Genomic DNA, 25,348 nt, shown 5'->3' with positions numbered 1-25,348 from the left:
TTCAATAACCAAATCAGTATTATATAGCAATGCACTTTCATGGCAAGTAAGAGTTCTAATTGTATCCCAGGAAAAACTCCTGGGTTTCAAAATCTCCTTTAAATTCTATTGTTTGAAATCTGTCTAAGAACTTTACTTTAGTCTTGCTTTTATTAGAACAAGCTCAATTATTCCTGTGAATGTATTTGATTCTTCAGAAGGAAAGAAACTATAACCAGATCCTTCCAAGTGATTTTCATTAGCATTTTAATCAACCTTCTTGTGTTTTTAGTGCCCCCACCTGCTGAGTGTATTAGGAATGACAATTTGTTCACTATTCCTTGAGGTGACAGGGTGATTAACACATACATACATATACATATACATATACATACATATATATATATATATATATATATATATATATATATATATATATGTATGTAGACAACAAGGTAGTGGACTGAGAGCTAGACTTGGGGTCAGGATAACCTAAATTCACATCTGGCTTTAGATATTTACTCTCTGTGTAGCAGTGGGCAAGTCACTTGACTTCTCTGCCTCAATTTCCTGTTCTATAAATAATAGCTCTTTTTTTACAGAATTGTAAAGATTCATTGAAATGCCACATTTAAAATACTTTGTAAAACTTCAAGTACTATTTAAATAATAATTTATGTATATGCGTATAACACAAAAGTATGATTGTTACCACAGATATATGTGTACATAAATAAGTATATATATAATATATATATATATATATATACATATATATATATATATATATTAACACAATATTGTTTCACATTTTTAGGACATGAATGAACCAGCAAGTTTTGTGAATGGAGCAGTTCCTCCAGGCTGCAGGAATACCATGCTCAACCATCCTCCTTATATGCCCTGTAAATACATTTTACTTTCATTTTGTACTTAGACTCTTGTTGAAGAGACCTAGGACCATTACTTCCTTTCATTCATCAGAAGCAGCCCAGCATGAACATGGTCATTTCTCTGGGAATAGGCACACTAGCATGCTAAGCTGTCTAGGTTCTTCAATCTAGGATGATTTCAACACTGGGAGGTCAAGTCTATAGGAGGAGTTTGGGAAGAAATGACAAGCTCCATTAAGTAGATCTTGATTTTTGTGGTGGCAAAAGCTTTATTTAATTTTGAAAATATAGTGAAAGTCTGAAGGGGATTTCCAATGGTCCAATTTTGCCCTCAATCCTAGACGAAGTTTAGCTGAATTCAGTTCTCTTGGCCAGGGTGCCATGAAGTCTTTCTCAGATAGGAGAAGGAATATACTTGAAGAATTTCAGGATGAAGATTCTCCCAGAAATATTTTGAATGTATCTTCTGTGATGTTGAGGGTATTATTTTAATGTTACTTTCAATTCAATTCAATTCAATTGCTTTTTTAAAAAAAACTTTATTTGGGAGGGTGTGGAGGAAGGCAAACCAGAGGCAGAGAGATCTGTTGCCTGTGAATAACCATTGAAAATCCTGGGATAAGAATGAACATCTTTCATCTCATATTTCCTTGATTAATATATTCTTTTGATAATTATATGCCTGGTATTGACAGCACATGTGGTTCAGAATAATGAATCCTTTAAAAAGTTCAGGACAGAGCATTGTGTTTACATGTTCTTGAGGGATAGAATAATCAGTAATTTTATTCAGGGTATAAAATGAATTTTTTGGATGCTTTATCATTAGTCAAATCATTGAAAGTCAAATCCTTGATAATTTATCAAGGCTTACAGTGCCTAGAAGGAAGATTGGAAGAGGCGATTGCCAAGACATCAAGTAGTTTGCTGTATCTAGTTTCCAACTCTACTACTCCATATAGTTCTTCCAAATCTTTCCTTATAGACTAATGCATTGGTCTTTCCTCATTCCTTATTCTTTTTCATTTCCTTGTAACATTGACATGATTGACACCCTTCTTTCTTGATCCTCTGTCTTTAGCTTCCCTTTTGCCTAATTCTCTTAAATTTTCTCCTCTTTTTAACTTATCTTATTGCTTTTCCTTCTTCTTCTTAACATAGGGATTTGTCAAGGGTTCTGTCTGAACCATTCTCCCTTTTTCTTCCTTCCTTTTTATACCAGAAAAAACTAGTGAACTAAGAGCTAGTAGGGACTTTAGGATAACTCTAGTCCCTCCTCTTCAATGTATAGCTTAGATCCAAAATTTATTTGCTTAACAGAACAATTGTTTTCAAACCAAGGTTTACTATTTACTTTAACTCCTTCTACTTTTTTTATTCTCTCTATTTCCTTTAACATGCATTTTCTTTGAAAATCTCAATCAGTCTCACTGATTCCAACTTATTTATTTAATTGAAGAGCTCCAAATTTTTTATCTTTAGTGCTGCCATCCCCCACTCCAATTTGAATCCTGAATTGCCTAACAGACATTTTCTTTTAGATGCTTCACTGATACCTTTATCTATTTAAGTGAATTCATTATTTTTGTTCTTCTCTGATTTTTTTTGTCTCTGTCAATGATTTCCCCATTTCCCCCATTCTCTCATTCTTTAAACTTTTGACTTCCTTGTACTCCACACATCTAAATTATATCAATTATATTCCTAAAAAGTGAATCCAGAATTTTAGAGTAAAGAGGGATCTTAGATTCTGTCTTATATAGGGCCTAGAGTAATGAAATTGCATCAGGAGACCTGATTTTGCATATTTGGTCCCACCACTTTTCCATATGACTATAATTCTAAAGTTTTCTCATAAATTGAGTTAATAAGATACAGGGTATCCCAGAAGTCTTAAAATCGAACTGAAACTTTTACAAGACCCTGTATTTGTACTCTTTGCATCATAGGATTTATGTGAACTACAAAAGAATATTAATATAATTATTAAGGGAAAAGGGGTAAGAAAATACAGTGGCCTGTGTCAATACACACGGTAGAAAACTTCTAGAACAGAAACTTCCTACCTGGATGCAAATCATCAAAACTTTTTTTAGCTTTTAATCTTATCTTGTTGACTGGGAGAATTGATGAACTAAGTGATGAATGTAGAGTCACACAACTTGTTATATCAGAGGCCAATTGGGACTCAGATCTTCCTGGCTCGGAAACTGAGCTTCTGTCCTTGTCTCCAGGCTACCTCCATGTTGAACTTAGAACACTATGGAATTGAAAACTATCTTTATCTAGCCCAACTCTCTTGTTGAAGAAACAGGGAGCCACAGAGGTGAAATGATCATATACTCACTTAGTGGTATAGGCAAGATGGAACACTAATCTCCTTCCTTCTTATCCTTGGTTGATTCCACTAAGTCAAAATATCTTTTGTACTTCTAACAGTTCTATCACTGCTTCAATTTTGTCACTAACTTTTTTTCTTTCAATGTTTATTATAAAAAAGCTTACAGATTGATCTATGTATCTCTAGAGTCTTCCTGCTATTTGACCTTATACACCAATAGCTTAATCTTTTTGTTACATGGGCATGAGCATTTCTTTCTATGAAATAGTGCAAAGAATACTATATTTGGAGTCAGAAGACTTGAATTCAAATCCCAGCTTTGTTGCTTATTAGGTTTTTCAAATCCTATGTTTCTTATTTAGCTCTTTGGACCTTTGTTTTTTCATATGTAACTTGAGGGCATTTGTACTGAATAGTCTATGATCTATGCTATGAAATCATCATCAGTTTTCCATTTCTTACTGGAGCTTGAAATTTATGGCTTGGTGTTCAAGGGTCGACATGTTCTAGCTCTGACCTGCTTTTCTCATACTTCATCCTCTCAGCTCCAGAAATCTCCTTCACCTCCACAAATGTGAACTACTTGCTGTTGTAGGGGTATTCTAATGTCATTGCATCTCTTTCCTCAGATGTGGAGTCAAGAGACAGAGGCTTGAGCAGTAAGACACTGTGTATGGAAAGTCAACAGTTCCTGCCAGATGGAAGCCCAGTGAGGCACTATGATGTACATAATCTCTATGGCTGGTCCCAGACAAAGCCAACATATGAGTGAGTTTCCATCTTCTCTTTGAAGTCCTTATAGAAGTTAGTAGGTGGACAGAAATGAAGTTGCAACAAATGACCAGAAAAAAGATTTTTCTCTTTTTTGTCCTCAAATTAAACACATTCTTTTTTGTACTTATATAATGGGAATTAACCACAATTGGTTATAATGATACTTCCACAAAGAGGTAAATCCATTAAAGAACTGAAGAAAATTTAAACCCACCCCCGATATACATAGTTCAATCAAAATGAAATATTTTTTCATTATCTGTAATTCATTTATAATGTACAATACATCCTGGTTCTATTTTTTTAAACTGGAACATCAGCTAAAGATTGTTCTAGGGTTCTGATCTTATTACTTGTCCAATTTTGTCAGCTAGGGAGAAGATCCTCAACTTATAGTCTCAGCTACACAAACCTTCTGATGGGGAAGCACTCTGGCTATCTCCAGATTGAACCTCATGTCACATTTTTGTTCTCTTATTAGAGGAGTGCAAGAGGTTACAGGAGAGAGAGGAATTGTGGTCACTCGTTCAACCTTCCCTTCTTCTGGACGCTGGGCAGGGCACTGGTTAGGAGATAACACAGCAGCATGGGATCAGCTCTATAAATCCATCATTGGTATGTATGAGCCTAATTCTAATGAATGGAATGAAATTTTTGTGGTCAGTAAATGTCAATCATTTTTCTGGATATTAAAGGCAAGAGAGAAGTGTCAGATCTTTGTCTATTATATATATATATATATATATATATATATATATATATATATATATATATATATATATATATCTTTGGATCTTTCTTGATGATCAACTAGTCACATCAATGAGATCAAGAGCTTAATTATTGGCAAGAGCTTCATCTAATAGAGCTGTGATTCTCATTACAGGAATGATGGAGTTCAGTCTCTTTGGAATATCCTATGTAAGTCTCATTTGGGTCAGCACTTGGTCAGATTTCAGACTGCTTCAGAACCCCACAATATCCACATTCCCTGTTTTTTCCCCTCTTATTATCAGACAGGAGCTGATATCTGTGGGTTCTTTGGAGATGCTGAATATGAGATGTGTGCTCGATGGATGCAACTGGGAGCATTTTATCCTTTCTCTAGGAACCATAATACCATTGGACCTAGGGTAAGATATCAGTTTATGCCTCAAATGTGTCCTTATGCCAGATCTCAGGTATTAATTCTTCCTCTTGGAATAGTGTGTTTCATGGCACAGAAAAATTCATAACATAAATTCTATGTTTGCTAGAGCTATTCCTGTCAGAAACTCTAAAAGAATGGTGATAGAGAGAAGAGATCTTTCAGTCGTTCTGGGAAGTTATAATGCCAGGATCTCACCATCCTTTCACATATATTTACTTTTTGCATTCCATTGTAATGTAAGATTGCTGCTGAACAAGCAAATGCATGGTTAGTAATGAATGTCAGTCTTGCCCAGGTTATATTTCTGTATCAGGGTTAAGAGTTAACTTTGCTCAGGGTCCTAAGGCATAAGGGAAAAAATAAGCATCTAGAATTCTTCTTGGGTCAAGGCAAGTGGTGTCAACCTGGGGAGGGGTCATGAACAAAAAGTCAGGAACACAAATTGACTAGTGTAGGAAAAATGTTTCATTTACTTTCCATTTCAAATACTGTTTCATTGGAGCAGCATCAAAGTATTTCTTTTTTTTTTCTGATTTAGAGACAGGATCCGGTGTCTTGGAATTCTACCTTTGAGGATCTATCAAGAAATGTCCTGAAGACAAGATATACCCTCTTGCCATATCTCTACACCCTCATGCACAAAGCTCATGTTGAAGGTAGCACTGTTGTCCGGCCCCTTCTTCATGAGTAAGTGCCTGCTTTATGTTACTGGGACTTTGACTTGAAGTCATTCTAATATTAAGCAAATCTATTATTGAGATAGACATCATGATTTAATGGAAGACACATTGGTCTGGGAGTTAGGAGATTTAACTTATTATCCTAGCTGATAATTAGCTTGTGACTGGCTAATTGGAAAAATGTTGAAGGTTGTTAAATTTAAAGGACTGCTCTGATTATAAAGAAATTCCAGGAAATTGGGTGAAGTTATTTTTGTCTTTTAAATGTGACCCTAAAATCCTTTTTAATGAATTATCAGTAGGGTGAATCTTTTGCTTTTGTACTTCTCTTCAGTCATATAATTAATTCATACATTGTTTTCAAGGTCAGATATTTATTACCTTGACTTACTCCTTTGAGTTTAGACTTTGGCTTTCTTATACATTTACAAATTAATTCTTTAAGGTTGCATTAAATATTAAGAAAAGTCAAAATGCGGGAGATACAAATGCATTTTAAATTATCTGCAGAAGCACAAGAGTCACCCCATAGTTTTAGATAAAATTCCATTAGCAAACAATGTTTGAATGAGCAAAATGGAAGTTTTAATATATATGTAATGAGATTCAATCATGTCCCCGACTATAAATTTTTTCCTCTAAGAATTATTCAGCTATAATTTTGTGCTTTTCCTTTTATCAACTACATAAATAGAACAAAGACACTTCTATTAATGTGAATGTGAAAAGACATTCATGTCCTTTCACATATAAATTGATGAGCAGATGTGGAGGAGTTGCAAAATGCCTCAGTTAAAGATGATGAAGTGTAAGGATCTAAGTTCATATATGATAAAGGCAAAAAGAGCACATATCCTCATATTAATCCAAAATATACAAGGAGTGAGGGTGTCTGATAGATCTAGAGAAAGAAAGAAGGTATCCTAGGAACCAAAAATCTATACATTTCTTGGATGAAGAGTTTGGGCATTGGGTTGACCTGATGTGTAAGGCTATTAAGAACCTTAGCATTTAAAAATCTTAATGTTCATGTGATCTATAACATTTTTACTCATGACTTTGAGAGGAACCTAAATCGTGATACCATCTTTCTCTGCTCAGGTTTGTAGAAGACAATAAAACCTGGGACATATTCCTTCAGTTCTTGTGGGGACCTGCCTTTTTAGTCAGCCCTGTCCTGGAGCCTGTGAGTATAGACTAGACTTTGGATTCTATAGAAGATGATGAATGAAAGTCAAAATCATGGAGTGGACTGGGCCTTGTTCTGTTCTTGGAATTATAGAACCTGAGTTCTTGTCCTTGCATTGGTGCTGTTTTGGAACTGCATCTATGCCTCAATTTTCTAACCTATAAAACTGGGAGTTCATGATTCCCCTTTCTTACAAGATTATTAGAAGGTTAAAAAGTTTGTGACAAGTATATAGAGACTTTATCTTTGTTTAATAATTCTGAAATTCCAATATCCAGTCATTATCTGTTGACATTTTTTGCCCCTTCCTCTGTCTTCCCTTATATAACCCTACTTTTTATCTACATATTGGCTTCCAATCCCTTGACCTCTCAATTTTCTCCTAGGCCAACTACCCCTGCAATAACTATTCTCTTCTCTTGTCCCCATCTTGACTCTTTAGTGAACCAATTCAACAACCCATCATCCTCCTCTCTTAATTCCTAGCTTTTTTTCTTGTGGCTGATTATACCCAGCCAAATCTAAGTCAATACATGTGCTGCTGAATAGAAGCAGAGAAAATCTGGGTCCACTTTTAACTGGGTCCACTAAAAATTTATGTTATATAACTTCAACTGGACCCTCACTGCAGTTAAATAATAATCCAATTTTACTTTCTTAATTAACTCACTATTTCACTTTCCACAGTAGCTTTTCTAAACCCTTTCACCCCTTCCATGACTTCCTCTTTCCCCATTTCCTCAGCTGAGAGCCTTGACTCATATTTTAGAGAAAAAAATTTGCCCCTTCTATCACTCAGATATCTTTTGCCAACTTCTCATTCTTTTCTCCTGCCTCACATAATGAAGTTACCTTATACCTTACTAAAGCTAACACTTCTACTTGTTCAAACAATCCCATTCCTTTCCATCTCCAACAGACAACTCCCTAGGTCATTCCCACTCTTTCATTTCGATTCCACTACTGCCTGCAAACATACCCATGCCTCCTCCATTCTGGGGAAAAAAAAACAACCCTCACTTGACTCTTCCATTCCTGCTAACTAATGTCCTATTCTTCTGTCCTTTGTAGTTAAACTTCCAGAAAATGCCATTTACAATAGGGGCCAACACTTTCTTTTATTCTCATTTTCTTCTTAACCACTTACAATCTGGTTTCCTACCTTTTGGTTTCACCAGGGCTACTCTCTCCAAAGTTACTAATGACCTCTTCCTTGCTAAATCCAGTGACCTTCTCTCAATCCTCATTCACTTTGATTTCTCTCTAACTTTTGGCAATCTCGATAAAACTTTTCTTCTTGATCTTCTTCCTCTGAACATCATTCTCTCCTGAGTTTCCTCTTTATCCTTCCATTCATTTTTCATTCTTTTGCTGAATCCTCTTCCAGATCATACCCTTGAAGCACTATTGTCCCTCAGGTTTCTGACCTGGATCCTTTTCTCTTTTCCCTCTCTACTGCTTTACTAAAGTGATTTTTCTAAGACAAAGCTCTGATCATGTCATGCCTCTCCCCCACACTCAATAAACTTCAGAAGGAAATACAAAATGCTATTTGATATTCATAAGACCTACCTCCTTCCTAGCTTTCCAGTTTTCTTGCACCTTACTTTCTAATTCATACTCTTTGATCCAAGGACACTGGTCTTTTGACTATTCCATGAACAAAGCACTCCATCTCTCAGCCATGGGAGGTTTAAGGCATTTTCTCTGGCTATCCCTTGTTCCTGAAATGTTCTCCCTCTTCCTCTTTGGTTTCACCTACTTATCTCTCTAGTTTCACATACCAACTAAAATCCCAAATTCTACAGCTTAATTTAGTTTCTTTCCTCTGTTAATTATTTCCTATTTATTGTATATGGACTGGCTTTATAAATATATGTTTGTTTGCAGATAATTTCCCTCATTTGATTATAAACTCCTTTAGGGCAAGGACTGTCTTTTGCCTCTTTTTGTATCTCCAGTGCTTAATCTACTGGCTGGTTCACAGTAGACCCTTAATATTTATTGACTGAATGCATTCATTATTATTTTTAGTCTCCCTAGGTCAGTTTTCTAACAACTCATATATTTTTATTGTAGAATGCCAGACAGGTACCTGCTTACTTCCCCAAAGCCCGCTGGTTTGATTACTATTCGGTAAGTGTCTCTCATGGTACATAGATAGGAGCTCATGGTTCCTCCAGTTCAGAAAAGTTTGTAAGCCAAGGAGTGGAGAAGGATACCTAAGGCAAATCATTTGGATTTTCTCAGGATTTCTGTATAAGTTCTGACAACTCTTCCCCTCGTACTGTTTGAAAAGATGGCATCATATAACTTATCATTGATTGTTATATTTCCATTTCTTTTTCCTCCAAAATCTGAGGTTCTCCATTAGTCAATTATTTAATTCCTTATTACTTGAACATTCAGTGTTTTCAAAGGCCCTGATGAACTTTGAGAATGAAAATATAGAAGAGGAAAGTGGCAGGATTGATGAGATACACTGAAAAGTGGGAATAATTAGGGAAGAAAGACTGATTTGGCAAGATTTGGTGAAAGATAAGGAGAGGAGGAATAATGCATGACCAGTTGGATTGGAGTGGGAGTCCATAGTGAGAAAGCACTTTGCCTACTTTGTTGACTATTCCTGAGTTCATTTCATCCTTACCTGCCTCTCAATCAAAGGGCTCAGATATTGGAGTGAGAGGAGAGTGGAAGGACCTGTCAGCTCCTCTTGACCATATCAATCTCCACATCCGTGGAGGTTACATCCTTCCATTGCAAGAACCTGCTAATAACACCTATTATAGGTAAGTGAGGGGAGCAGCATCTTTCTTTCCTTTCCAAATGTATATCCTAATGCTAATTCTTTGGGCTCCCTATCCTTTTTTTTTGAAAGACACTGCAGTATAGTGATGGACTTGTAGATAAGAGACCTTTGCTTGAGTTGATTTCTAAGCTCTTAAGCCTCTAGAAAAATCCTCCAAACTTACAGAGACTCTGTTCCCTGATTCTTTAAAATCAGAATAATAATAATAAATAGGGAATATTGATAGTGATATGAGTATTCAGAGGAAAGTAGTTTGTAAAATGTAAGGAGTTTCTGTTTCCTGTGTACCACCAGTAATCCCCAAATCTGTATCCAGTATAGGATACAGTGCTTTGTCCCTTGGTATTTAAATTTAGAGAGTTGCAGATAGCACTTTCTGTCCTTCATCAGCATAAAGAGAATTAAAGTTGGCACCTAATTAGCAATAGTGATCCATTAAAAACAGACAATAACCAGATAGAGGTGTTTGATTATAGAGGTGTTTGATAGGGGAAGGGAGGGACTGGGGATTTTTATCAACATTCTTCCTACCACATTGTCCATTTTCTCATCCTCCCTGATGAATGGATGGTACATTTTATGCTTTTGTTTGCTTCCAGTATATTTTATGCCATCTCTCTAAGCATCATGATAATTTCATGGTATTCACATGGGAGATTTTGTAGGAGGAGACAAGTGACATCATGTAGATAGAAATTTTATGCTTCACCAAAATGTAGGGTGCTGTTGGAAAGGATAAGTCTGAATAGCAAGGCAGAGCTAAATCATGAAAACTTCTATATTATCTATTTTATGACTCATGGATTAAAATCAAATTATGCCAAAATTGTAAACTTTTACTTCAAGAATGTTGAAAGCTCATCCTTGATACTTGCTACAAAGCTAGTTACATGACACTTATTTGGGGGAAATTCTATTTCCTTTTAACAAATCAGTCCTAAGGTGCTGGATGCCTGATTTTTAATTTTTAATTTTTCTTAGCCGGAGAAACTCCTTGAGTCTTATTGTGGCTTTATCAGACAATGAAACAGCTGAAGGAGAGTTTTTCTGGGATGATGGACAGAGCATTGGTAAGTGGGGCTTCCTTAGCTTCAATTAACATCAATTTTGGTGTTCTCTCTCTTAACACCCTTCTGTTCTTTGATGTTGTTCAGTCTTTTTTTTTTTAAGGTTTTAATTTTTTTAATTTAATATTTATTCTCATTTTGTACAATCAATGTTATTTTTACATTAGTAAAATATTCTTGTAAATGAGATACCCCCTCCCCCCATAAATATAGACTTGCTTCAGCGATAAAGTAAAGGGGAGAGGAAAAAAATTAAAATTAAAAAAATAATAGTAATAATTGTAGGTATGGCCAGGGGGCGCAATGGACGGAGCACCAGCCCTGGAGCCACGAGCACCCAAGCCCACATCTGGCTCCATACACCCAACAATCACCCAGCCATGTGATATGCAAGCCACCCGAACCCCACTGCTCTGCAGAAACCAAAAGAAAAGCAAAAAAAGACCCAAAATAAAATAAAATAGTAATAATAGTAGGGGTGGCTGGGTGGTGGACAGTGTATTGGCCCTTGAGCCAGGAGCACCTGGGTCCCAATCCAGCCTTAGACACCCAAGGATCACCCTGCTATGCGGCCCCAGGCAGGCCACCCAGCCCCATTTGCCCTGCATCCTCCCCAAATAATAATTATATTAAAAAATGTGCTTCAGTCTTTGTTCTAACACCAACAACTCTGTCGTGCGTGGGTCACAATCTTTATGATTAGTCCATGGCAAAGGTTACTTCCATATTTTTTCAATGTTGCCATTGCTGATCGCAACTCCCTCCTTTGCTATTTCTCCACTACCATGTACTATATTTTCTTTCTCCTTTTACTCTGACTCTGCTATAGGGTAGCTGAGTGGTGCAGCAGACAGATCCCTGGTCCTGGGGCCAAGAAGCCCCAAGTCCCCATACCACCCCTTAGGCCCAGAATCCACCTGGCCCTGTGGTCCTGGACAGGCCATCCAATCCCAGCCCCTTGCAATAAGTAAGAAAGAAAATGAGTTATATCTGACCACTCTCCCCCCATGATCCATCCTCTCCTCCATCACTTGCATCCCCTCCTTCCCCCTGTTGCCCCCTCTCCTTACTCTGAATGCCTATACCCCATTGAGTATATATGCTGTTTCCTCTCCTAGCCACCTCTGATGAGAGGGAAGTTTCCCTCATTCCCCCTTGCCTTCCCCACCTTCCATAGCATTGCAATAGCTCATTATAATAAAGAAAAGTCTTATTATATGAAATATCTTGGCCTATTCCCCCTCTCCTTTTTCTTTCTCCCATTACATTTCCCTTTTTTCTATTAACTCCATTTTTACACCATACTTTATCTTCGAATTCAGCTTTCTCCTGTGCTCCCTCTACCTGCTCTATTAACTGAGAAGGTTCATATGAGTATTATCAGTGTCATTTTTCTATACAGGAATACATGCAGTTCATCATCATTAAGTCCCTCATATTTTCTCCTTCTCCTCCAATCTCTATGCTTCACCCAAGTCCTGTATCTGAAGATCAAACCTTCTGTTTAGCTCTGGCCATTCCAACAGGAACATTTGAAATTCCCCTGGCTCATTGAAAGTCCATCTTTTTTTCCCTGGAAGAGGACATTCAGCCTTGCTGGGTAGTTCATTCTTGGCTGCATTCTAAGCTCTTTTGCCTTCCGGTATATTCTATTCCAAGCCCTATGAGCTTCCAATGTAGTTGCTGCTAAGTCCTGTGTGATCCTGACTGCAGCTCCATGGTATTTGAATTGTGTTCTTCTGGCTGCTTGTATATTTTCTCCTTGACTTGGGAGTTCTGCAACTTGGCTATGATATTCCTAGGGGTTGGTTTTTTGGGATCACTTTCTCGGGGGATCGGTGGATTCTCTCCATTTCTATTTTGCCCTCTGCTTCTAGGATATCAGGGCAATTTTCCTGTAGTAATTCTTTGAAAATGATGTCAAGGCTCTTTTCCTGATCATGACTTTCAGGTATTCCAATAATTTTTAAATTATCTTTCCTAAGTCTGTTTTCCATATCAGTTGTTTTTTCAATGAGATATTTCACATTTTCTTCTAATTTTTCATTTTTTTGGTTTTGAAGTATTGATTCCTGATTTCTGGCAAATTCATCAATCTCCCTGTATTCTATTCTTTGTCTGAAGGATTTGTTCTCCTCAGAGAGTTTTCTTATCTCTTTTTCCATCTGGCCCATTCTGCTTTTTAAAGCATTCTTCTCCTCCATAACTTTTTGAACTGTTTTATCCATTTGACCTAAGCTGGTTTTTAGCATGCTATTTTCTTCAGCATTTTTTTTTATTTCCTTGACTAGGCTGCTGACTTCATTTTCATGTTTTTTCTGCATCTCTCTCATTTCTTTTCCCAGTTTTTATTCTAACTCCCTCATTTGATTTTCAAAGTCTTTTTTAATCTCTGTCATAGCCTGAGCCCAATTTCTGTTTTTCTTGGAGTCTTTAGATGCAGGAGCTTGTGCTTCCTCATCTTCAGACTGAGTATTTTGATCCTTCTTGGGGTCATTTGCAAAATATTTCTAATCGTGTTCCTCTTTTTTCTCTGCTTGCTCATTTTTCCCAGCCTTCGCCTGTTTTGGGGTGCTTCCTGATCTTTTGGGACACTCTCACAAGGGTCTCAGTGTGTGAGGCTCTGTCCTCCCTCCTGGTCTGTGAATGACCATATGTGCCCCCCTCTGCTACGTGGCTGAGGTGGGGGGGCCCTGCTGCTCTTCGGGGGGGGGGCTAGACTGGGATCAGGATCTGAATGTGGTCAGAGCCCCAGAGTCCTGTTCCTGGGGCTGAGGGCAGAGCTCAGCAGTCTCTCTCTTTTCACTCCCCTCCCTCAGCTCAATGGGCTCATGCCCTGGGGGCTCCTGCTTACCTGCTCCACCTGCTTCTGTTCCTGGATCAGGGCTGTGGAAAGACCATGTTGCTTGCTGTGTGCCCTGAAGGCTGGGCTCCATGGGCTCGCTCTGGAAGAGGTCCCCCGCTGTTCCCCCACTTTGTGCCTGGTGCTCCCCGGCATGTAGATCAGGAGACTCCCCTGCTGCTGTGAGCCATGGCTCCCAGTGCCCTGGGGCTGCCTCCAGGAGGCTGAGGTTCTTTTGCTCCAGTGGGCCACCCCTCTGGGGGGCTACCCCTCCGACCCCGGGGAAGCAGAGCCTTTCTGCTCTTTTCCAGGTTACCTTGAGTAGGAGAACTGCCTCACTAGGTCCCTCTGTGGGTTCTGTCTCTCGAAAGTTTAGTTAGAGTCCTTGGTTTATGAGTTTTATCAGAGAGCTCCTAAGACTTGATCCTTTATTGTCACCATCTTGGCTCCACCCCATGTTGTTCAGTCTTGACTGACACTTTTGTCACCCCATTTGGGGTTTTCTTGGCAAATAATTTTAGTGGTTTGCCATGTCCTTCTCCAGCTCATTTTATAAATGAGGAAAGATAGACAAACAAGATTAAGTGACTAGTCAAGTGTCACACAATTAGTAAGTATCTGAGGTCATATTTAAACTCAGGCCTCTACTGAACCAGTTACCTGACCATGTTTTTGCCTATCTTCAAATCAGTTCATTTAAATAATTTATTAGGATGATTGATTAGAATTTAAGGACTTTCAGAACACAAAGGGACCTCTGAAGTCATCTAACTCGAATCATACCTGAAAAAGTTGTCATCTACCTACTCCTTGAAGACTTCAATTAAGGGGCAACTCAATACCTTCCACTCTCATTCCAAAGCAGGACATTCTATTTTAGAATATTTCCAATTATTCCAGTTTTTCTTTATGTTGAACCTAAAATCACTTCTTTGCATTTCCCACTCATTATCCTTGTTCTTTTCTGGGTTAGGCTCAGGCTAGTTCTCTGTCAGTTTAGTTCCCTGGCAGGTTAGTAGCCTAGCATAAGTCGAACACCTAGAGATCATTTAACAGTTTAAAAAACAAGATTAAGTTAGCCATAATAGGAGAAGAATATTCAACATGAAAAAGCATTGAGGAAATATTGAGCTGATTGAACTGAATGAAGGTCCCTTGTTTAAGTTACCCATTATAATCTACCTTAGGGCATTGCATTGCTATGAATTGAACTTTAAAACCCTTGCAACTATTCATAAGCTACTCTAAGATGCTAGGTATTTTTCTTTAAAATATAAATATGAATTTCTAAGGAAGATAGAATAAAAGAATCAGGGAAACAAAAAGTCCTGGTATTGGTAATGTGGTAGTTTGAGCTTTTTGTGTCTTAAACTGTGCTTGGTAGGACCTGGAAAATTTCATTACTTTGTCTTGTTGCAGATACCTATGAAAAGGGGAATTACTACTTCTCAACATTTTCTGTCAGTCAGGTAAGTGTTAATGGAAATTTTGATTTTTTAAAAATTATCTTAGCAAAATTAATGATGCTAAAAGGCAACAAATAAAAATGTCATTCAAGAATAATTTGCTTCATTTACTCTTCTGAGAACTATAACTTTTCCAATTATTAAAAACATAAAAAAATTAACTTGAATAGCCCATTGGTCTGTAACGTCAACTGAAATTTTGAAGGAAGAATGAATTCTCAGAGGTTTCATTCTAATAAGAGATTTCAGAGTATTTTGGGAAATGGTTAAAACTAAGCCACTTCTCTTCCCCAAACTTGATTTGTTTGCTTCCTCCAATTGTTAAAATCAATAAAATGAATGTGTAGTGTCCTTAGACATGGGAAGTTTAGCCATTGTTGTAGCAGTGGAGGAGGTAACATGGTTTCTCTTTTTGTGCATCTCTTAGAATCACCTAGATGTGAAAGTCTTACATCAGAATTACAGAGATCCAAATAACTTAGCATTTAAAGAAATCAAAATCTTTGGGCTGAGTATCCAACCAGTTCAAGTTACTGTGAAAGAGAATAATGTTCCAATTCAATCTGATGCTGAAATAAAGTATAATCTTGCAACAAAGGTAAGCTTTTCTTAAATCTTAATGTCATTTTGGCATATGGGTTAATCAAATGTCCATGGTAATTAAATCATTGTTATCTAAAGTTTTCAACCTTTAAAGCCCCAAATTTTAGTCATTTTTATAATTTTGAGGTCTGAAAAATCTAACTAACATACATTTAGAAATCCTTGATAGAAGATGGAAGAGTAAATGCAGGGACTTAACTAAGCTCCTCCCAAATCCCTTCCAAACAATTTTAAAATAACACCTCAAAATGAATTCTGGAATGACAGAACCAACAAAAGGATGGGGTATCTCAAGACAACTTAAAATGTTGGCCAATAAAATCTTTCTCATTGGGATGAGAGTAGAGAACAGTCCAGCAAAGGCAATGTCAACAAGCCAGCAGCAGGTCTTGGGGGGAAGCAGTGATGAGTTCTGGAGTTCACAGATTTCAAGGGGGTTGGACAACTGATCAGAAGGAGATTAAAGGGAACCTCTGCTAGCACTGGGTTCAGGACTCTGATGCATTGCCCAGATATAGTTCAGGGTTGCATCCCAAGGTGAGGTAGAACACTAGCAAACTAGAAAATGTAGCTGCCAAGAAGTGGAAACCTTGGACACTGTTCCAGGGTGAAAAAGAATGCTTATTGTTATTCACTGACAAGAGCACATTTCAGGAGAACAGAGTCCACACCTCTCCTTTGATCATATTGTCTTGGAAGAACTGAAAACTTAAAGACTATCAGAACTGGTTCTGAAAACAGTGGCATAAAAAAGCTGAAACTTAGGATAATGCCCCCTGGAGCCTAACAGCAAAGTCCATCTTTAACATAAAGTTAGAAGTCAGGAAATAAGCTAGTAAAGTGAGTAAACAATAACAACAACAAAAAAGAATCTGAACATAGAGAGTTATTATCATGACAGGAAAGATCAAAACATAAACTTAGAGAAGACAACAAAATCAAAACAGCTAATCCAAAGCTTCTAAGAATATATGAATAGATCACAAGCTCAAGAAGAATTCCTTAAAGAATTCAAAAAGGATTTTTAAAAATTAAATAAGAGAGGTAGATGAATATTGTGAAAGAAATAAGAGTAATGCAAAAAAACCATGAAAAAAGAATTAATAACTTGCTAAAAAAGGCAAAAAAAATCCAAAGAAAATAATATTTAAAAACAAAGACAGAATTGTCCCAGTGGAAAAAGGTGTATAAAAATTTGCAGAAGAAAAGAATTCCTTAAAAAGCAGAATTGACCAAAAGAAAAGGAAGTAAAAAAGTGAATTGAAGAAAATAATTCCTTAAAAATTAAAACTGGACAAATGGAAACTAATGACTCCATGAGACATCAAGAAACAATAAAACTAAATCAAAAGAATGAAGAAATAGAAGGAAATTAAAAATATCTAATGGAACAACAATTGTCCTGGGAATTAGATTGAGGAGTGAAAATTTAGGTATTTTTGGATTACCCGAAAGTCATGATTAAAAAAAAGAACAAAAGTTTTCACATATTTCAAGAAATTATCAAGGAAAATTCCTGGATATTCTGGAACCAGAGGATAAAATAGAAATCAAAAGAATCCAATGATTATCTCCTGAAAGAGATCCAAACTGAAAACTCTCAGGAATATTAAAGCCAAATTCTAGAGCTCCCAGGTCAATGAGAAAATATTGCAAGTGGCCAGAAAGAAACATTTCAATTGACATGGATCCAAAGTCAGGATAATATAAGGTTAAGTAATTTCTACATGAAATATTTGGAATATGATATTCCTAAGGACAAAGGAGCTAGAATTACAACCATGAATCACCTATTCAATAAAACAATGTGATTCTATATATAAGCATTCTATAAATAAGCATTCCTAATAAGACCAGAATTAAATAGAAAATCTGACTTTCAAGTACAAGACAAGAATCAAAAGAAGCATAAAATTTTAAATAAGAAACAGAAATCATTTCTCATCATACTCAATTTGGATCAATGTGCAACATGGAAGCAATGTAAAGATCGACAAATTGTTTTCTGTGGGGGGAGGGAAGTAAGAATGGAGGAAAATTGTAAAACTCAAAATAAATAAAATCTTTAATTAAAAAAAGAAATAGAAATCATAAGGAATAAAATTAAGGGATGAAAAAGGTATGACTATGAAGGGAAGATATCTAAACAAAGAAAAATTAAGGAGTGAGAAAGAGGAATGCACTGGGAGAAGGGAAAAGGGAGTGTTAGAATGGTATAAATTATCTCATATAAGAGATTCAAAAGAGCTTTCACAATAGGGGAAAGATGAAGGTGGGAGGTGATAGATAACACTTAAATTTTATTTCCATTGGAATTGACTCAAAGAGGGAATAGTATAGTAATTAGGTTATAAAACGGTCTTATTCGACAGGGAAATATAAGAGTAAGGGGATAAGGGAAGGGGTGGTGGTGATAGAAGAGAGAATGGGCTGAGGAAGATTGTGGTTAGAAACAAAATATTTTTGAGGGGGGATAGGTTGAAAGGAGAGGGAGAGACAGAGAGAGAGAGAGAGAGAGAGAGAGAGAGAGAGAGAGAGAGAGAGAGAGAGAGAGAGAGAGAGAGAGAGAGGCAGAGAGCCTGAGAGGAGAGAGATAGAGAATGAGATAGAGACAGAGTGACAGAGAGACAGAGACAGAGACAGATATACATACACACACAGAGGGAGGGAGGATAAATAGAATGGAGGGAAATTCAGTTAATAATCAAGACAGAAAATTTTTTTACAGCAAGTTTCTCTGATAAAGACTTCAGGGAACTGGGTCAAATTTATAATAATATAAATCATTTCTCAATTGATAAATGGTCAAAGTATATGAATAGGAAGTTTTCAGATGAAGAAATCAAAGCTATCTATAGGCATGAAAAATGTTCTAGACCACTGTTGATTAGAGAAATGCAAACTAAAACAACTTTTGAGATATCAATGACAGAAAAGGAAAATGACAAATGTTGAAGGGAATGTGGGAAAACTGAGACACTGAATTGTTGGTAAAATTGTTAACTGGTCCAACTATGTGGAAAGTAATTTTTAACGATGTCCTCAAGACTATAAAACTGTACATACCCTTTGACCCAGAGGTACCACTTCTTATTCTGTATCCCAAACAAATTTTTTTTTAAAAAAGTGGAAAAACCCAATATTTACAAATATTATTTATAGCAGCTCTTTTTGATGGTATCTGGTATCAGTCTGTGGAATGGAATTTCACAAAATAAATACCATATCACTATGGAAAAATTATTCAGAAGATATACTTTTAATAAATGAACTGATACAAAGGTCACAATTTTTTTTCAGTTTTATATTTTACTCATTATTTTCCACCTATTCTCACAAGTTTTCTAATACTAGATCTTATTTGGGACTACATTTTGAAATTAATCCTATAATCAGAACAGAGCTGGAGGGGACTTTAGAGATCAGTTAGTCCTAAATCTTTGCTTATTTATATTCCAATAGAATTACAGATCTAGAGCTTAAATGATCATCTCATTCAACAACCTCATTTTATAGATAAGAGATGTAAAGTTAAGAGAGATTAAGTGATTTATATAGGGTTTTCTAGGTAGTAAGCTTTGAGAGCAAGTTTTCTGAATTCTAAATTCAATTCTCTTTTTGCTGTATCATAATCAAGGAATGATTAAAATCATGTTTCCACTTTGTTTAGAATAAAACAGCTCTTGCCCATATATTCTAACCATCTCCCTTGCATATTACCTTGACTTCTTTATGAAATTAAACTTTAGTTGGGAGACTCTATTTTGAACAGGAGAAGGAAAGTAAAGTAATTCTAAAACTGGCAATGGTTAGGTATTATAACCTTCTGTTTTTAACTTAATTAACTTCTAAATATATCACTCCCATTTCCCTACCTAGAGACATCCCATTGTAATAAATAATAGAAAATAAAGAGAAAACAGTATAGCAAAATTAATACACCAACTAATTCTGATAGTATTTATGGTGTTAGTATCACTTTGGGGGAGGGCATCTTTTCTGAGGCCATGGTTGATTGTTTGATGATGTTTTATTTGTTTTTTTTTTTTTGTTCTTTCCATTACATTTCTATAGTAATTATCTATATTGTTTTCTTGGTTAATTTTGCATCACTTTTTCTAGCTTCTTTGATTTTTTCACATTATTTATTTTTTCCTTATGTAGCCTTAATATTCCATTATATTCATGTATCGGAATTAGTTTAGTTGAAAGATTTTTTTAATTGCTGAGTTCAATGGTACCTTTTTTTTTTATTAACAAATTGTTTCTCTCCTTGCAGGTTGCACACATCACTGGACTTTCTCTTGAGCTGGGGAAGCAATATACAGTGGAGTGGTCCACAAATTTCAGAGATGAAGAAAAATTTGACTGCTATCCTGATGCAAGTGGTGTGAATGAAGAAAATTGTAATTTGCGTGACTGTACCTGGGAAGTAAGATCATACAAACATTCTTATACACATTGACATAAGCATGTTGCCCCCCTTCCCCTGCTAATTTACTGACAATTCATCTTATTCTTCTGGTGAGTCCCTTCTTTCTTCTGACATACTTTAAATCAGCATGGTTTAATAGATAAAATGTTGGACTTGAAGGCAGGAAGACCAGGGTTCAAATTCCACTTCAGATATTTATTAACTATGTGATATTGGTCAAGCCACTTCATCTAGAAACCTGACCTCAGTTTCCTTATGTGTTAAATTAGGGGTTGGAGGCTTTGACCTCTAGGGTTGCCTTCCAGCTCTAAATCTATGATCTTAGGATTCTATGATCCTATGTAGATAATGGTTGGCAATGGATAAAGTGCTGGGTCTGGAATCAGGAAGATCTGAGTTCAAATTTGACCTCAGAAACTTACCTGGGCAAGTGTCTTTACATTGTTTACATTAGGAACTCATCTATAAAATGAGCTAGAGAAGGAAATGACAAATCACTCCAGTATCTTTGGGATTAAAAAGAATTGATCACTACTGAAAAAAATGACTGAAGTTGGAAAGTTCTACAACTATAAGTTGCTATCATGGATAGAAATAAACAGAGCAGGGACAATGGAGTCCCTTTAAATAGCTGAATTAACCTGAAGTATTCCCTTTTCACTACTGTGGTCTCTTCTATTGTGGAGATACTAGGAAAGAACTGAGATAATTCAAAATAAATAGATATCTAGGTTTTCTTTCACGGCCTCCTCCAATCCAGAAATCTATACAATTCAAATCCAGGTGACTGGATAAAAGAGTCAATGAAAAAATGAGCTATTTTGGACCTCTGTTGCCTAGGTCATCCCAGATCAATCTCTTTCCATATGAGTGGATAGAAAACCTCTTGTCTATATTCACAAATATTTGACACTATTGTAGTAGGTTGAAATGGACTGAAAGAGCCTTGCCTTTCCCCCGTCAAATTATGTCCTTTGAGGACTAATGCTAGGGAATAAATTTTAATTTTGTGGCAATTCATCCATTATATGACATTCTTCACAAAACTGACTAAAAAAAGACCATTGGTCAAAATATTCATTTCTGATACCTACATGTAACTATATTATTTCAGTATAGAGGATTTATTATCTCATTAAGAAGTTTAGCTGCAGGTTTATTATCTCATCAGATGACTTTTGGTTTCTAAATCTAGTAACTAGAGTCAACAATTCCTCAGAAGGAGGGTGAGAAAGGGGAAGGAAGGAGAAGAGACAAAGATGATACACTATAGTAGAATGAGTGTTGTTCATTCATTTTTCAATCATGTCTAACTCTTTTTGATCCTTTTTGGAGTTTTGTTGGAAAAGATACTGTAGTGGTTTATCATTTCCTTCTCCATCTCATCTTACAGATGAAGAAACTGAGTCAAACAGGGAGCCCAGGGTCACATAGATAATAAATATCTGAGGCTGGATTTGAATTCAGGATTGATACTCTATCCATTGCAAATCTAGATACTGGACCTGAAATTTGGAAAGAGTTGAGTTAAAATGTTAAAATGCTGACTAGCTCTGGGATGGTCAAGTTATCTAATGTATCTGAGCCTTAATAACTTTACTACAAAATGAGGATGATAATGTCTGTAGTGCCTTTGTAGATACTTGCATGTAACTTATGACCCCTTCCCTATTCTTTGTTCTCAGGAACTCCAAGTTCATCATCACTTTCCCAGGTCATTGCTACTATATACTCTCTGTATTCTCTTCTCTTCCTAACTCCTGATAAACAACTCTCTGTGAGTGTCTTTTCTTAAATACCCTGTTCCCTCACAGACCATGCCTTTGCCAAACTTTTGACTCTTAGATTACTTCCACCATCTTGCTTACTCAATAAAGCTTTGAGAAGCCATGGAAACATGCTGAATTCATCTGCTACAAACTTATGTTTTCTATTCTCTACTGGACTCTCACTGCAGAAAGGCAATCCAATTTCTCCCTAAATTGCTTCTTCTCCCACTTACCACAGTGACTAATCTAAACTCTGTTATCTCTCTTCAAGACTGTCAGGGGATGCCTTCTATGTAACACCTCAGCTGAGGATGTGATTTCATACTTCATAAAAAAATTGCTGAGTTACATCTTCTCTTCTTCTCATCTCATGTTATTTTGACATCATTTGTTGTTATTTTTTTCTTTCACTCACCTCATATTGAGAAGAGGTGACCTTCTCAATAAGGACAATTCTTTTATAGGACTTTTGATTTTATCCTCTCCTATATTCCTCAGCAGATATCTCCAGCCCTAATCTTTACTTTCTAATCTCTAATTCTCTTTCTCTTTTTCTACTGCTTCTCCCATGATCTTACAAATATGTCCATATCTTCTATATCCTTAAAAATGCCTACAATAGATCCTATCACCTCTACTAGCTATTGTCTCATTTCTTTCCTTCTCAGCAAAATTCAGTAGAAAACTATCTATCCTTGAGGTTCCATTTCCTCTCTTCTTACTCCTTTTTAAACTTTCTCTAGTCCAGTTTCCAGCTTTGTCATTTAACAAAAACTATTGTCTTCTTCAATAATGTTTTAACTACCAAATCTAATGACCTTTTTTTCAGGCTTCATCCTTCTTCCCTGAACCTGTTGATCATCTTGTCATATTGTTTTACCTGTTCTATCTGGATTTTCATGACACTACTTTTTTTCTGGTTCTCCTCTTACTTGAATGACTTTTCAGACTCCTTTAACTGTATCTTCATCTGAGATATGCCTGTGAAATGAAGGTGTCCCTAAGGCTCTGTCTCTGTCTCACTTGGTTAACTCATAACCTACCATGGATTTAATTATTAGTTTTATTTCGATGATTCCAAGATATATGTGTTTGGGTATCCATTTATGATCTCTTTCAATCTCAGAGGCCCCTCAAATTCAAAATGTCTAGAATAAACTCTTTATCTTTGCTTCCAATATTCCCACCCCCTGTGAAGTTGCATATTATTTTCATAGGCACCACTGTTATTCCAGCCACCCAGATTCTCGGTTTCATTTTCAACCTATCACTCATACCACTTAAGTTACCAACTGTTTACTTTTAGCCAATCTTTTTCATTTATCTCTTTCTCTCTACTCACTTACCCTAACCTGGTTAAAGCCCTCATCATCCTGTATTCTGAAATGATACTCTAGGCCATTTATTGTTCTCACTACCTAGCATCTCTCCCTGCTTCCATCTGTTCTCCAAAGTTGCCAATGCAATTTCCCTAAAGCACAAATTTAAATCCATGTCACTTTTCCCACTCCCATCTTTGTAAATTCTAGTGGCTCCCTGTTATTTCTAGGACCAAATATCAATTCCCGTTTGACATTTAAAGCACCTTGCCATTTGACTTCCTTTTTTTTTCCAGTCTTTTGGTTGGGGAAGATCAATAATAATTAATATATCTATTGTATATCAAAGTTTACAAAAGCTTATCATAAGTGTTTGAATTTGAAATTATATTCTAGATATTATTATCCTTGTTTCACATATGATGAAACTGAGGCACAGATCTTTCAACAAATTAAAAATACATCCATTGTGAATTTATTTTGTTTAACTGTACATGTTTATAAAAGGGGTTTTATCTTTCTTTTTTGCTCAATTGAGTAGTAGGGAGAAGGAAGGAGAGAGAAGACATAGTTGTTGATAGAAAACTATTAAATTTAATTGAAAACTTCAGGAAGTCTGAGACATTTCTTCTTAGGACCTTTTCATGATAGTTTAGGGAAGACAAGGGCTAGATATACCCTTTCTTCTTTCCTTACAGATTTAATGGCTTTGATTATTGTTTAAAGGTTTTTTTTTCTTTCAGCCAACCAGTTCTCCAGGAGTTCCCTATTGCTACATCACCAAATATTATTATACTGCCAGCAATATTCAGAAGAGATCAGATGGCCTAACAGCAGACATCTCTCGAAATGTAGAGGTCAATCACTACCCTTCCTCACCTATTAACCAGCTCCGATTGGATGTGACATTCCATAAAGATGACATGCTACAATTTAAGGTATACTCAGCTTAGAGCTCTTATTAGCAAAGAGGTTTGTGAGGAACAATTAATAATACTGACTTAGTATTTAGTATGTAAGAGGAATTTGATTAGGCAATATGAGGTGCAGAAGTATCCAAGAGCTGGGATCACAATCTATTTATGAAAAGAAAACTAACAGTCAAAGGCAGTGAACAGTAATTGCAGTGTTTGTTATGAAAAATAAAGGGCTGGGGAGGCTAGGTGGTGCAGTGGATAGAGCACCGGCCCTGGAGTCAGGAGTACCCGGGTTCAAATCCGGTCTCAGACACTTAATAATTACCTAGCTGTGTGGCCTTAGGCAAGCCACTTAACCCCATCTGCCTTGCAAAAGAAAAAAAAGAAAATAAAGGGCTATAGGATATACAGAGGAATAGGTCATAAATGGTCAGGGTAGAAGTGGTATTAACTGGCAATGAGGAATAGGCAGAATGGAAGTAGATGGGAAGAATGTGACTAAGACACACACCATATTAACTATTTTTTCTACTTTCATGATTTCATCTTTCAAATGAAGCATCTGTGGCTATTGTTAAAGGTTTCCTCCCTAAAAATTAAGGCAAAAGGAAACTTTCTTTTCTGAGAAAAGTTTGTATTTTTATAAAGGAATAAATTCTTTAAAGACAGCATCAATGTCCTACAACATATCTTTATGTATGTATTATGCTTCTTGTGAATGAATGAAACCATTGAATTGCACAAATCACCATTAAGAGAAATGTATTATCAGAAAGAACCTCTATCTACCCCAATCTAAATATAAATGGCCATATGCTAAAAGGACTAGTATAAAATTCATCCCAATTTCATTGAGACATGGCATTCTGGGTAGACTGATGGATTTAGGATTGGAAAGATCTGGAATAAAATACTGCTCTCCTGATGTCTCTAGCTATATAACCACAGATGTGGTCATAATAATTAACTTCTTTGTGCCTCAGTTTCATCATATGTGAAAGAAGGATAATAATATCTAGAATATAAATTCAAATTCAAACAGTTATGCTAAGCTTTTGTAAACTTTGATATACAATAGAGATATTAATTATTATTGATTTCCCCCAACCAAAAGC

General features: G+C 36.2%; 1 protein-coding gene across 1 annotated transcript in view; it reads left to right on the top strand.

Moving 5' to 3' along the window:
- Positions 1-25,348, top strand: part of LOC141492847 (uncharacterized) — a 319,801-nt gene that overhangs the window by 86,056 nt on the left and 208,397 nt on the right. Inside the window, exons 36-49 of the mRNA XM_074193534.1 lie at positions 797-884; positions 3,843-3,981; positions 4,469-4,602; positions 4,874-4,908; positions 5,004-5,120; positions 5,676-5,824; positions 6,919-7,003; positions 9,086-9,142; positions 9,671-9,795; positions 10,797-10,885; positions 15,144-15,193; positions 15,618-15,788; positions 20,073-20,225; positions 24,060-24,254. Coding sequence (XP_074049635.1) covers positions 797-884; positions 3,843-3,981; positions 4,469-4,602; positions 4,874-4,908; positions 5,004-5,120; positions 5,676-5,824; positions 6,919-7,003; positions 9,086-9,142; positions 9,671-9,795; positions 10,797-10,885; positions 15,144-15,193; positions 15,618-15,788; positions 20,073-20,225; positions 24,060-24,254 — 1,587 coding nt within the window. The remainder of the gene's footprint in view (positions 1-796; positions 885-3,842; positions 3,982-4,468; positions 4,603-4,873; positions 4,909-5,003; positions 5,121-5,675; positions 5,825-6,918; positions 7,004-9,085; positions 9,143-9,670; positions 9,796-10,796; positions 10,886-15,143; positions 15,194-15,617; positions 15,789-20,072; positions 20,226-24,059; positions 24,255-25,348) is intronic.

This window comes from Macrotis lagotis, chromosome 7 (genome assembly GCF_037893015.1).
Source record: "Macrotis lagotis isolate mMagLag1 chromosome 7, bilby.v1.9.chrom.fasta, whole genome shotgun sequence".
Classification (NCBI taxonomy): domain Eukaryota; kingdom Metazoa; phylum Chordata; class Mammalia; order Peramelemorphia; family Peramelidae; genus Macrotis; species Macrotis lagotis.
The sequence above is the reverse complement of the archived record's forward strand: the minus strand, read 5'-3'. Positions and strand labels throughout refer to the sequence as shown.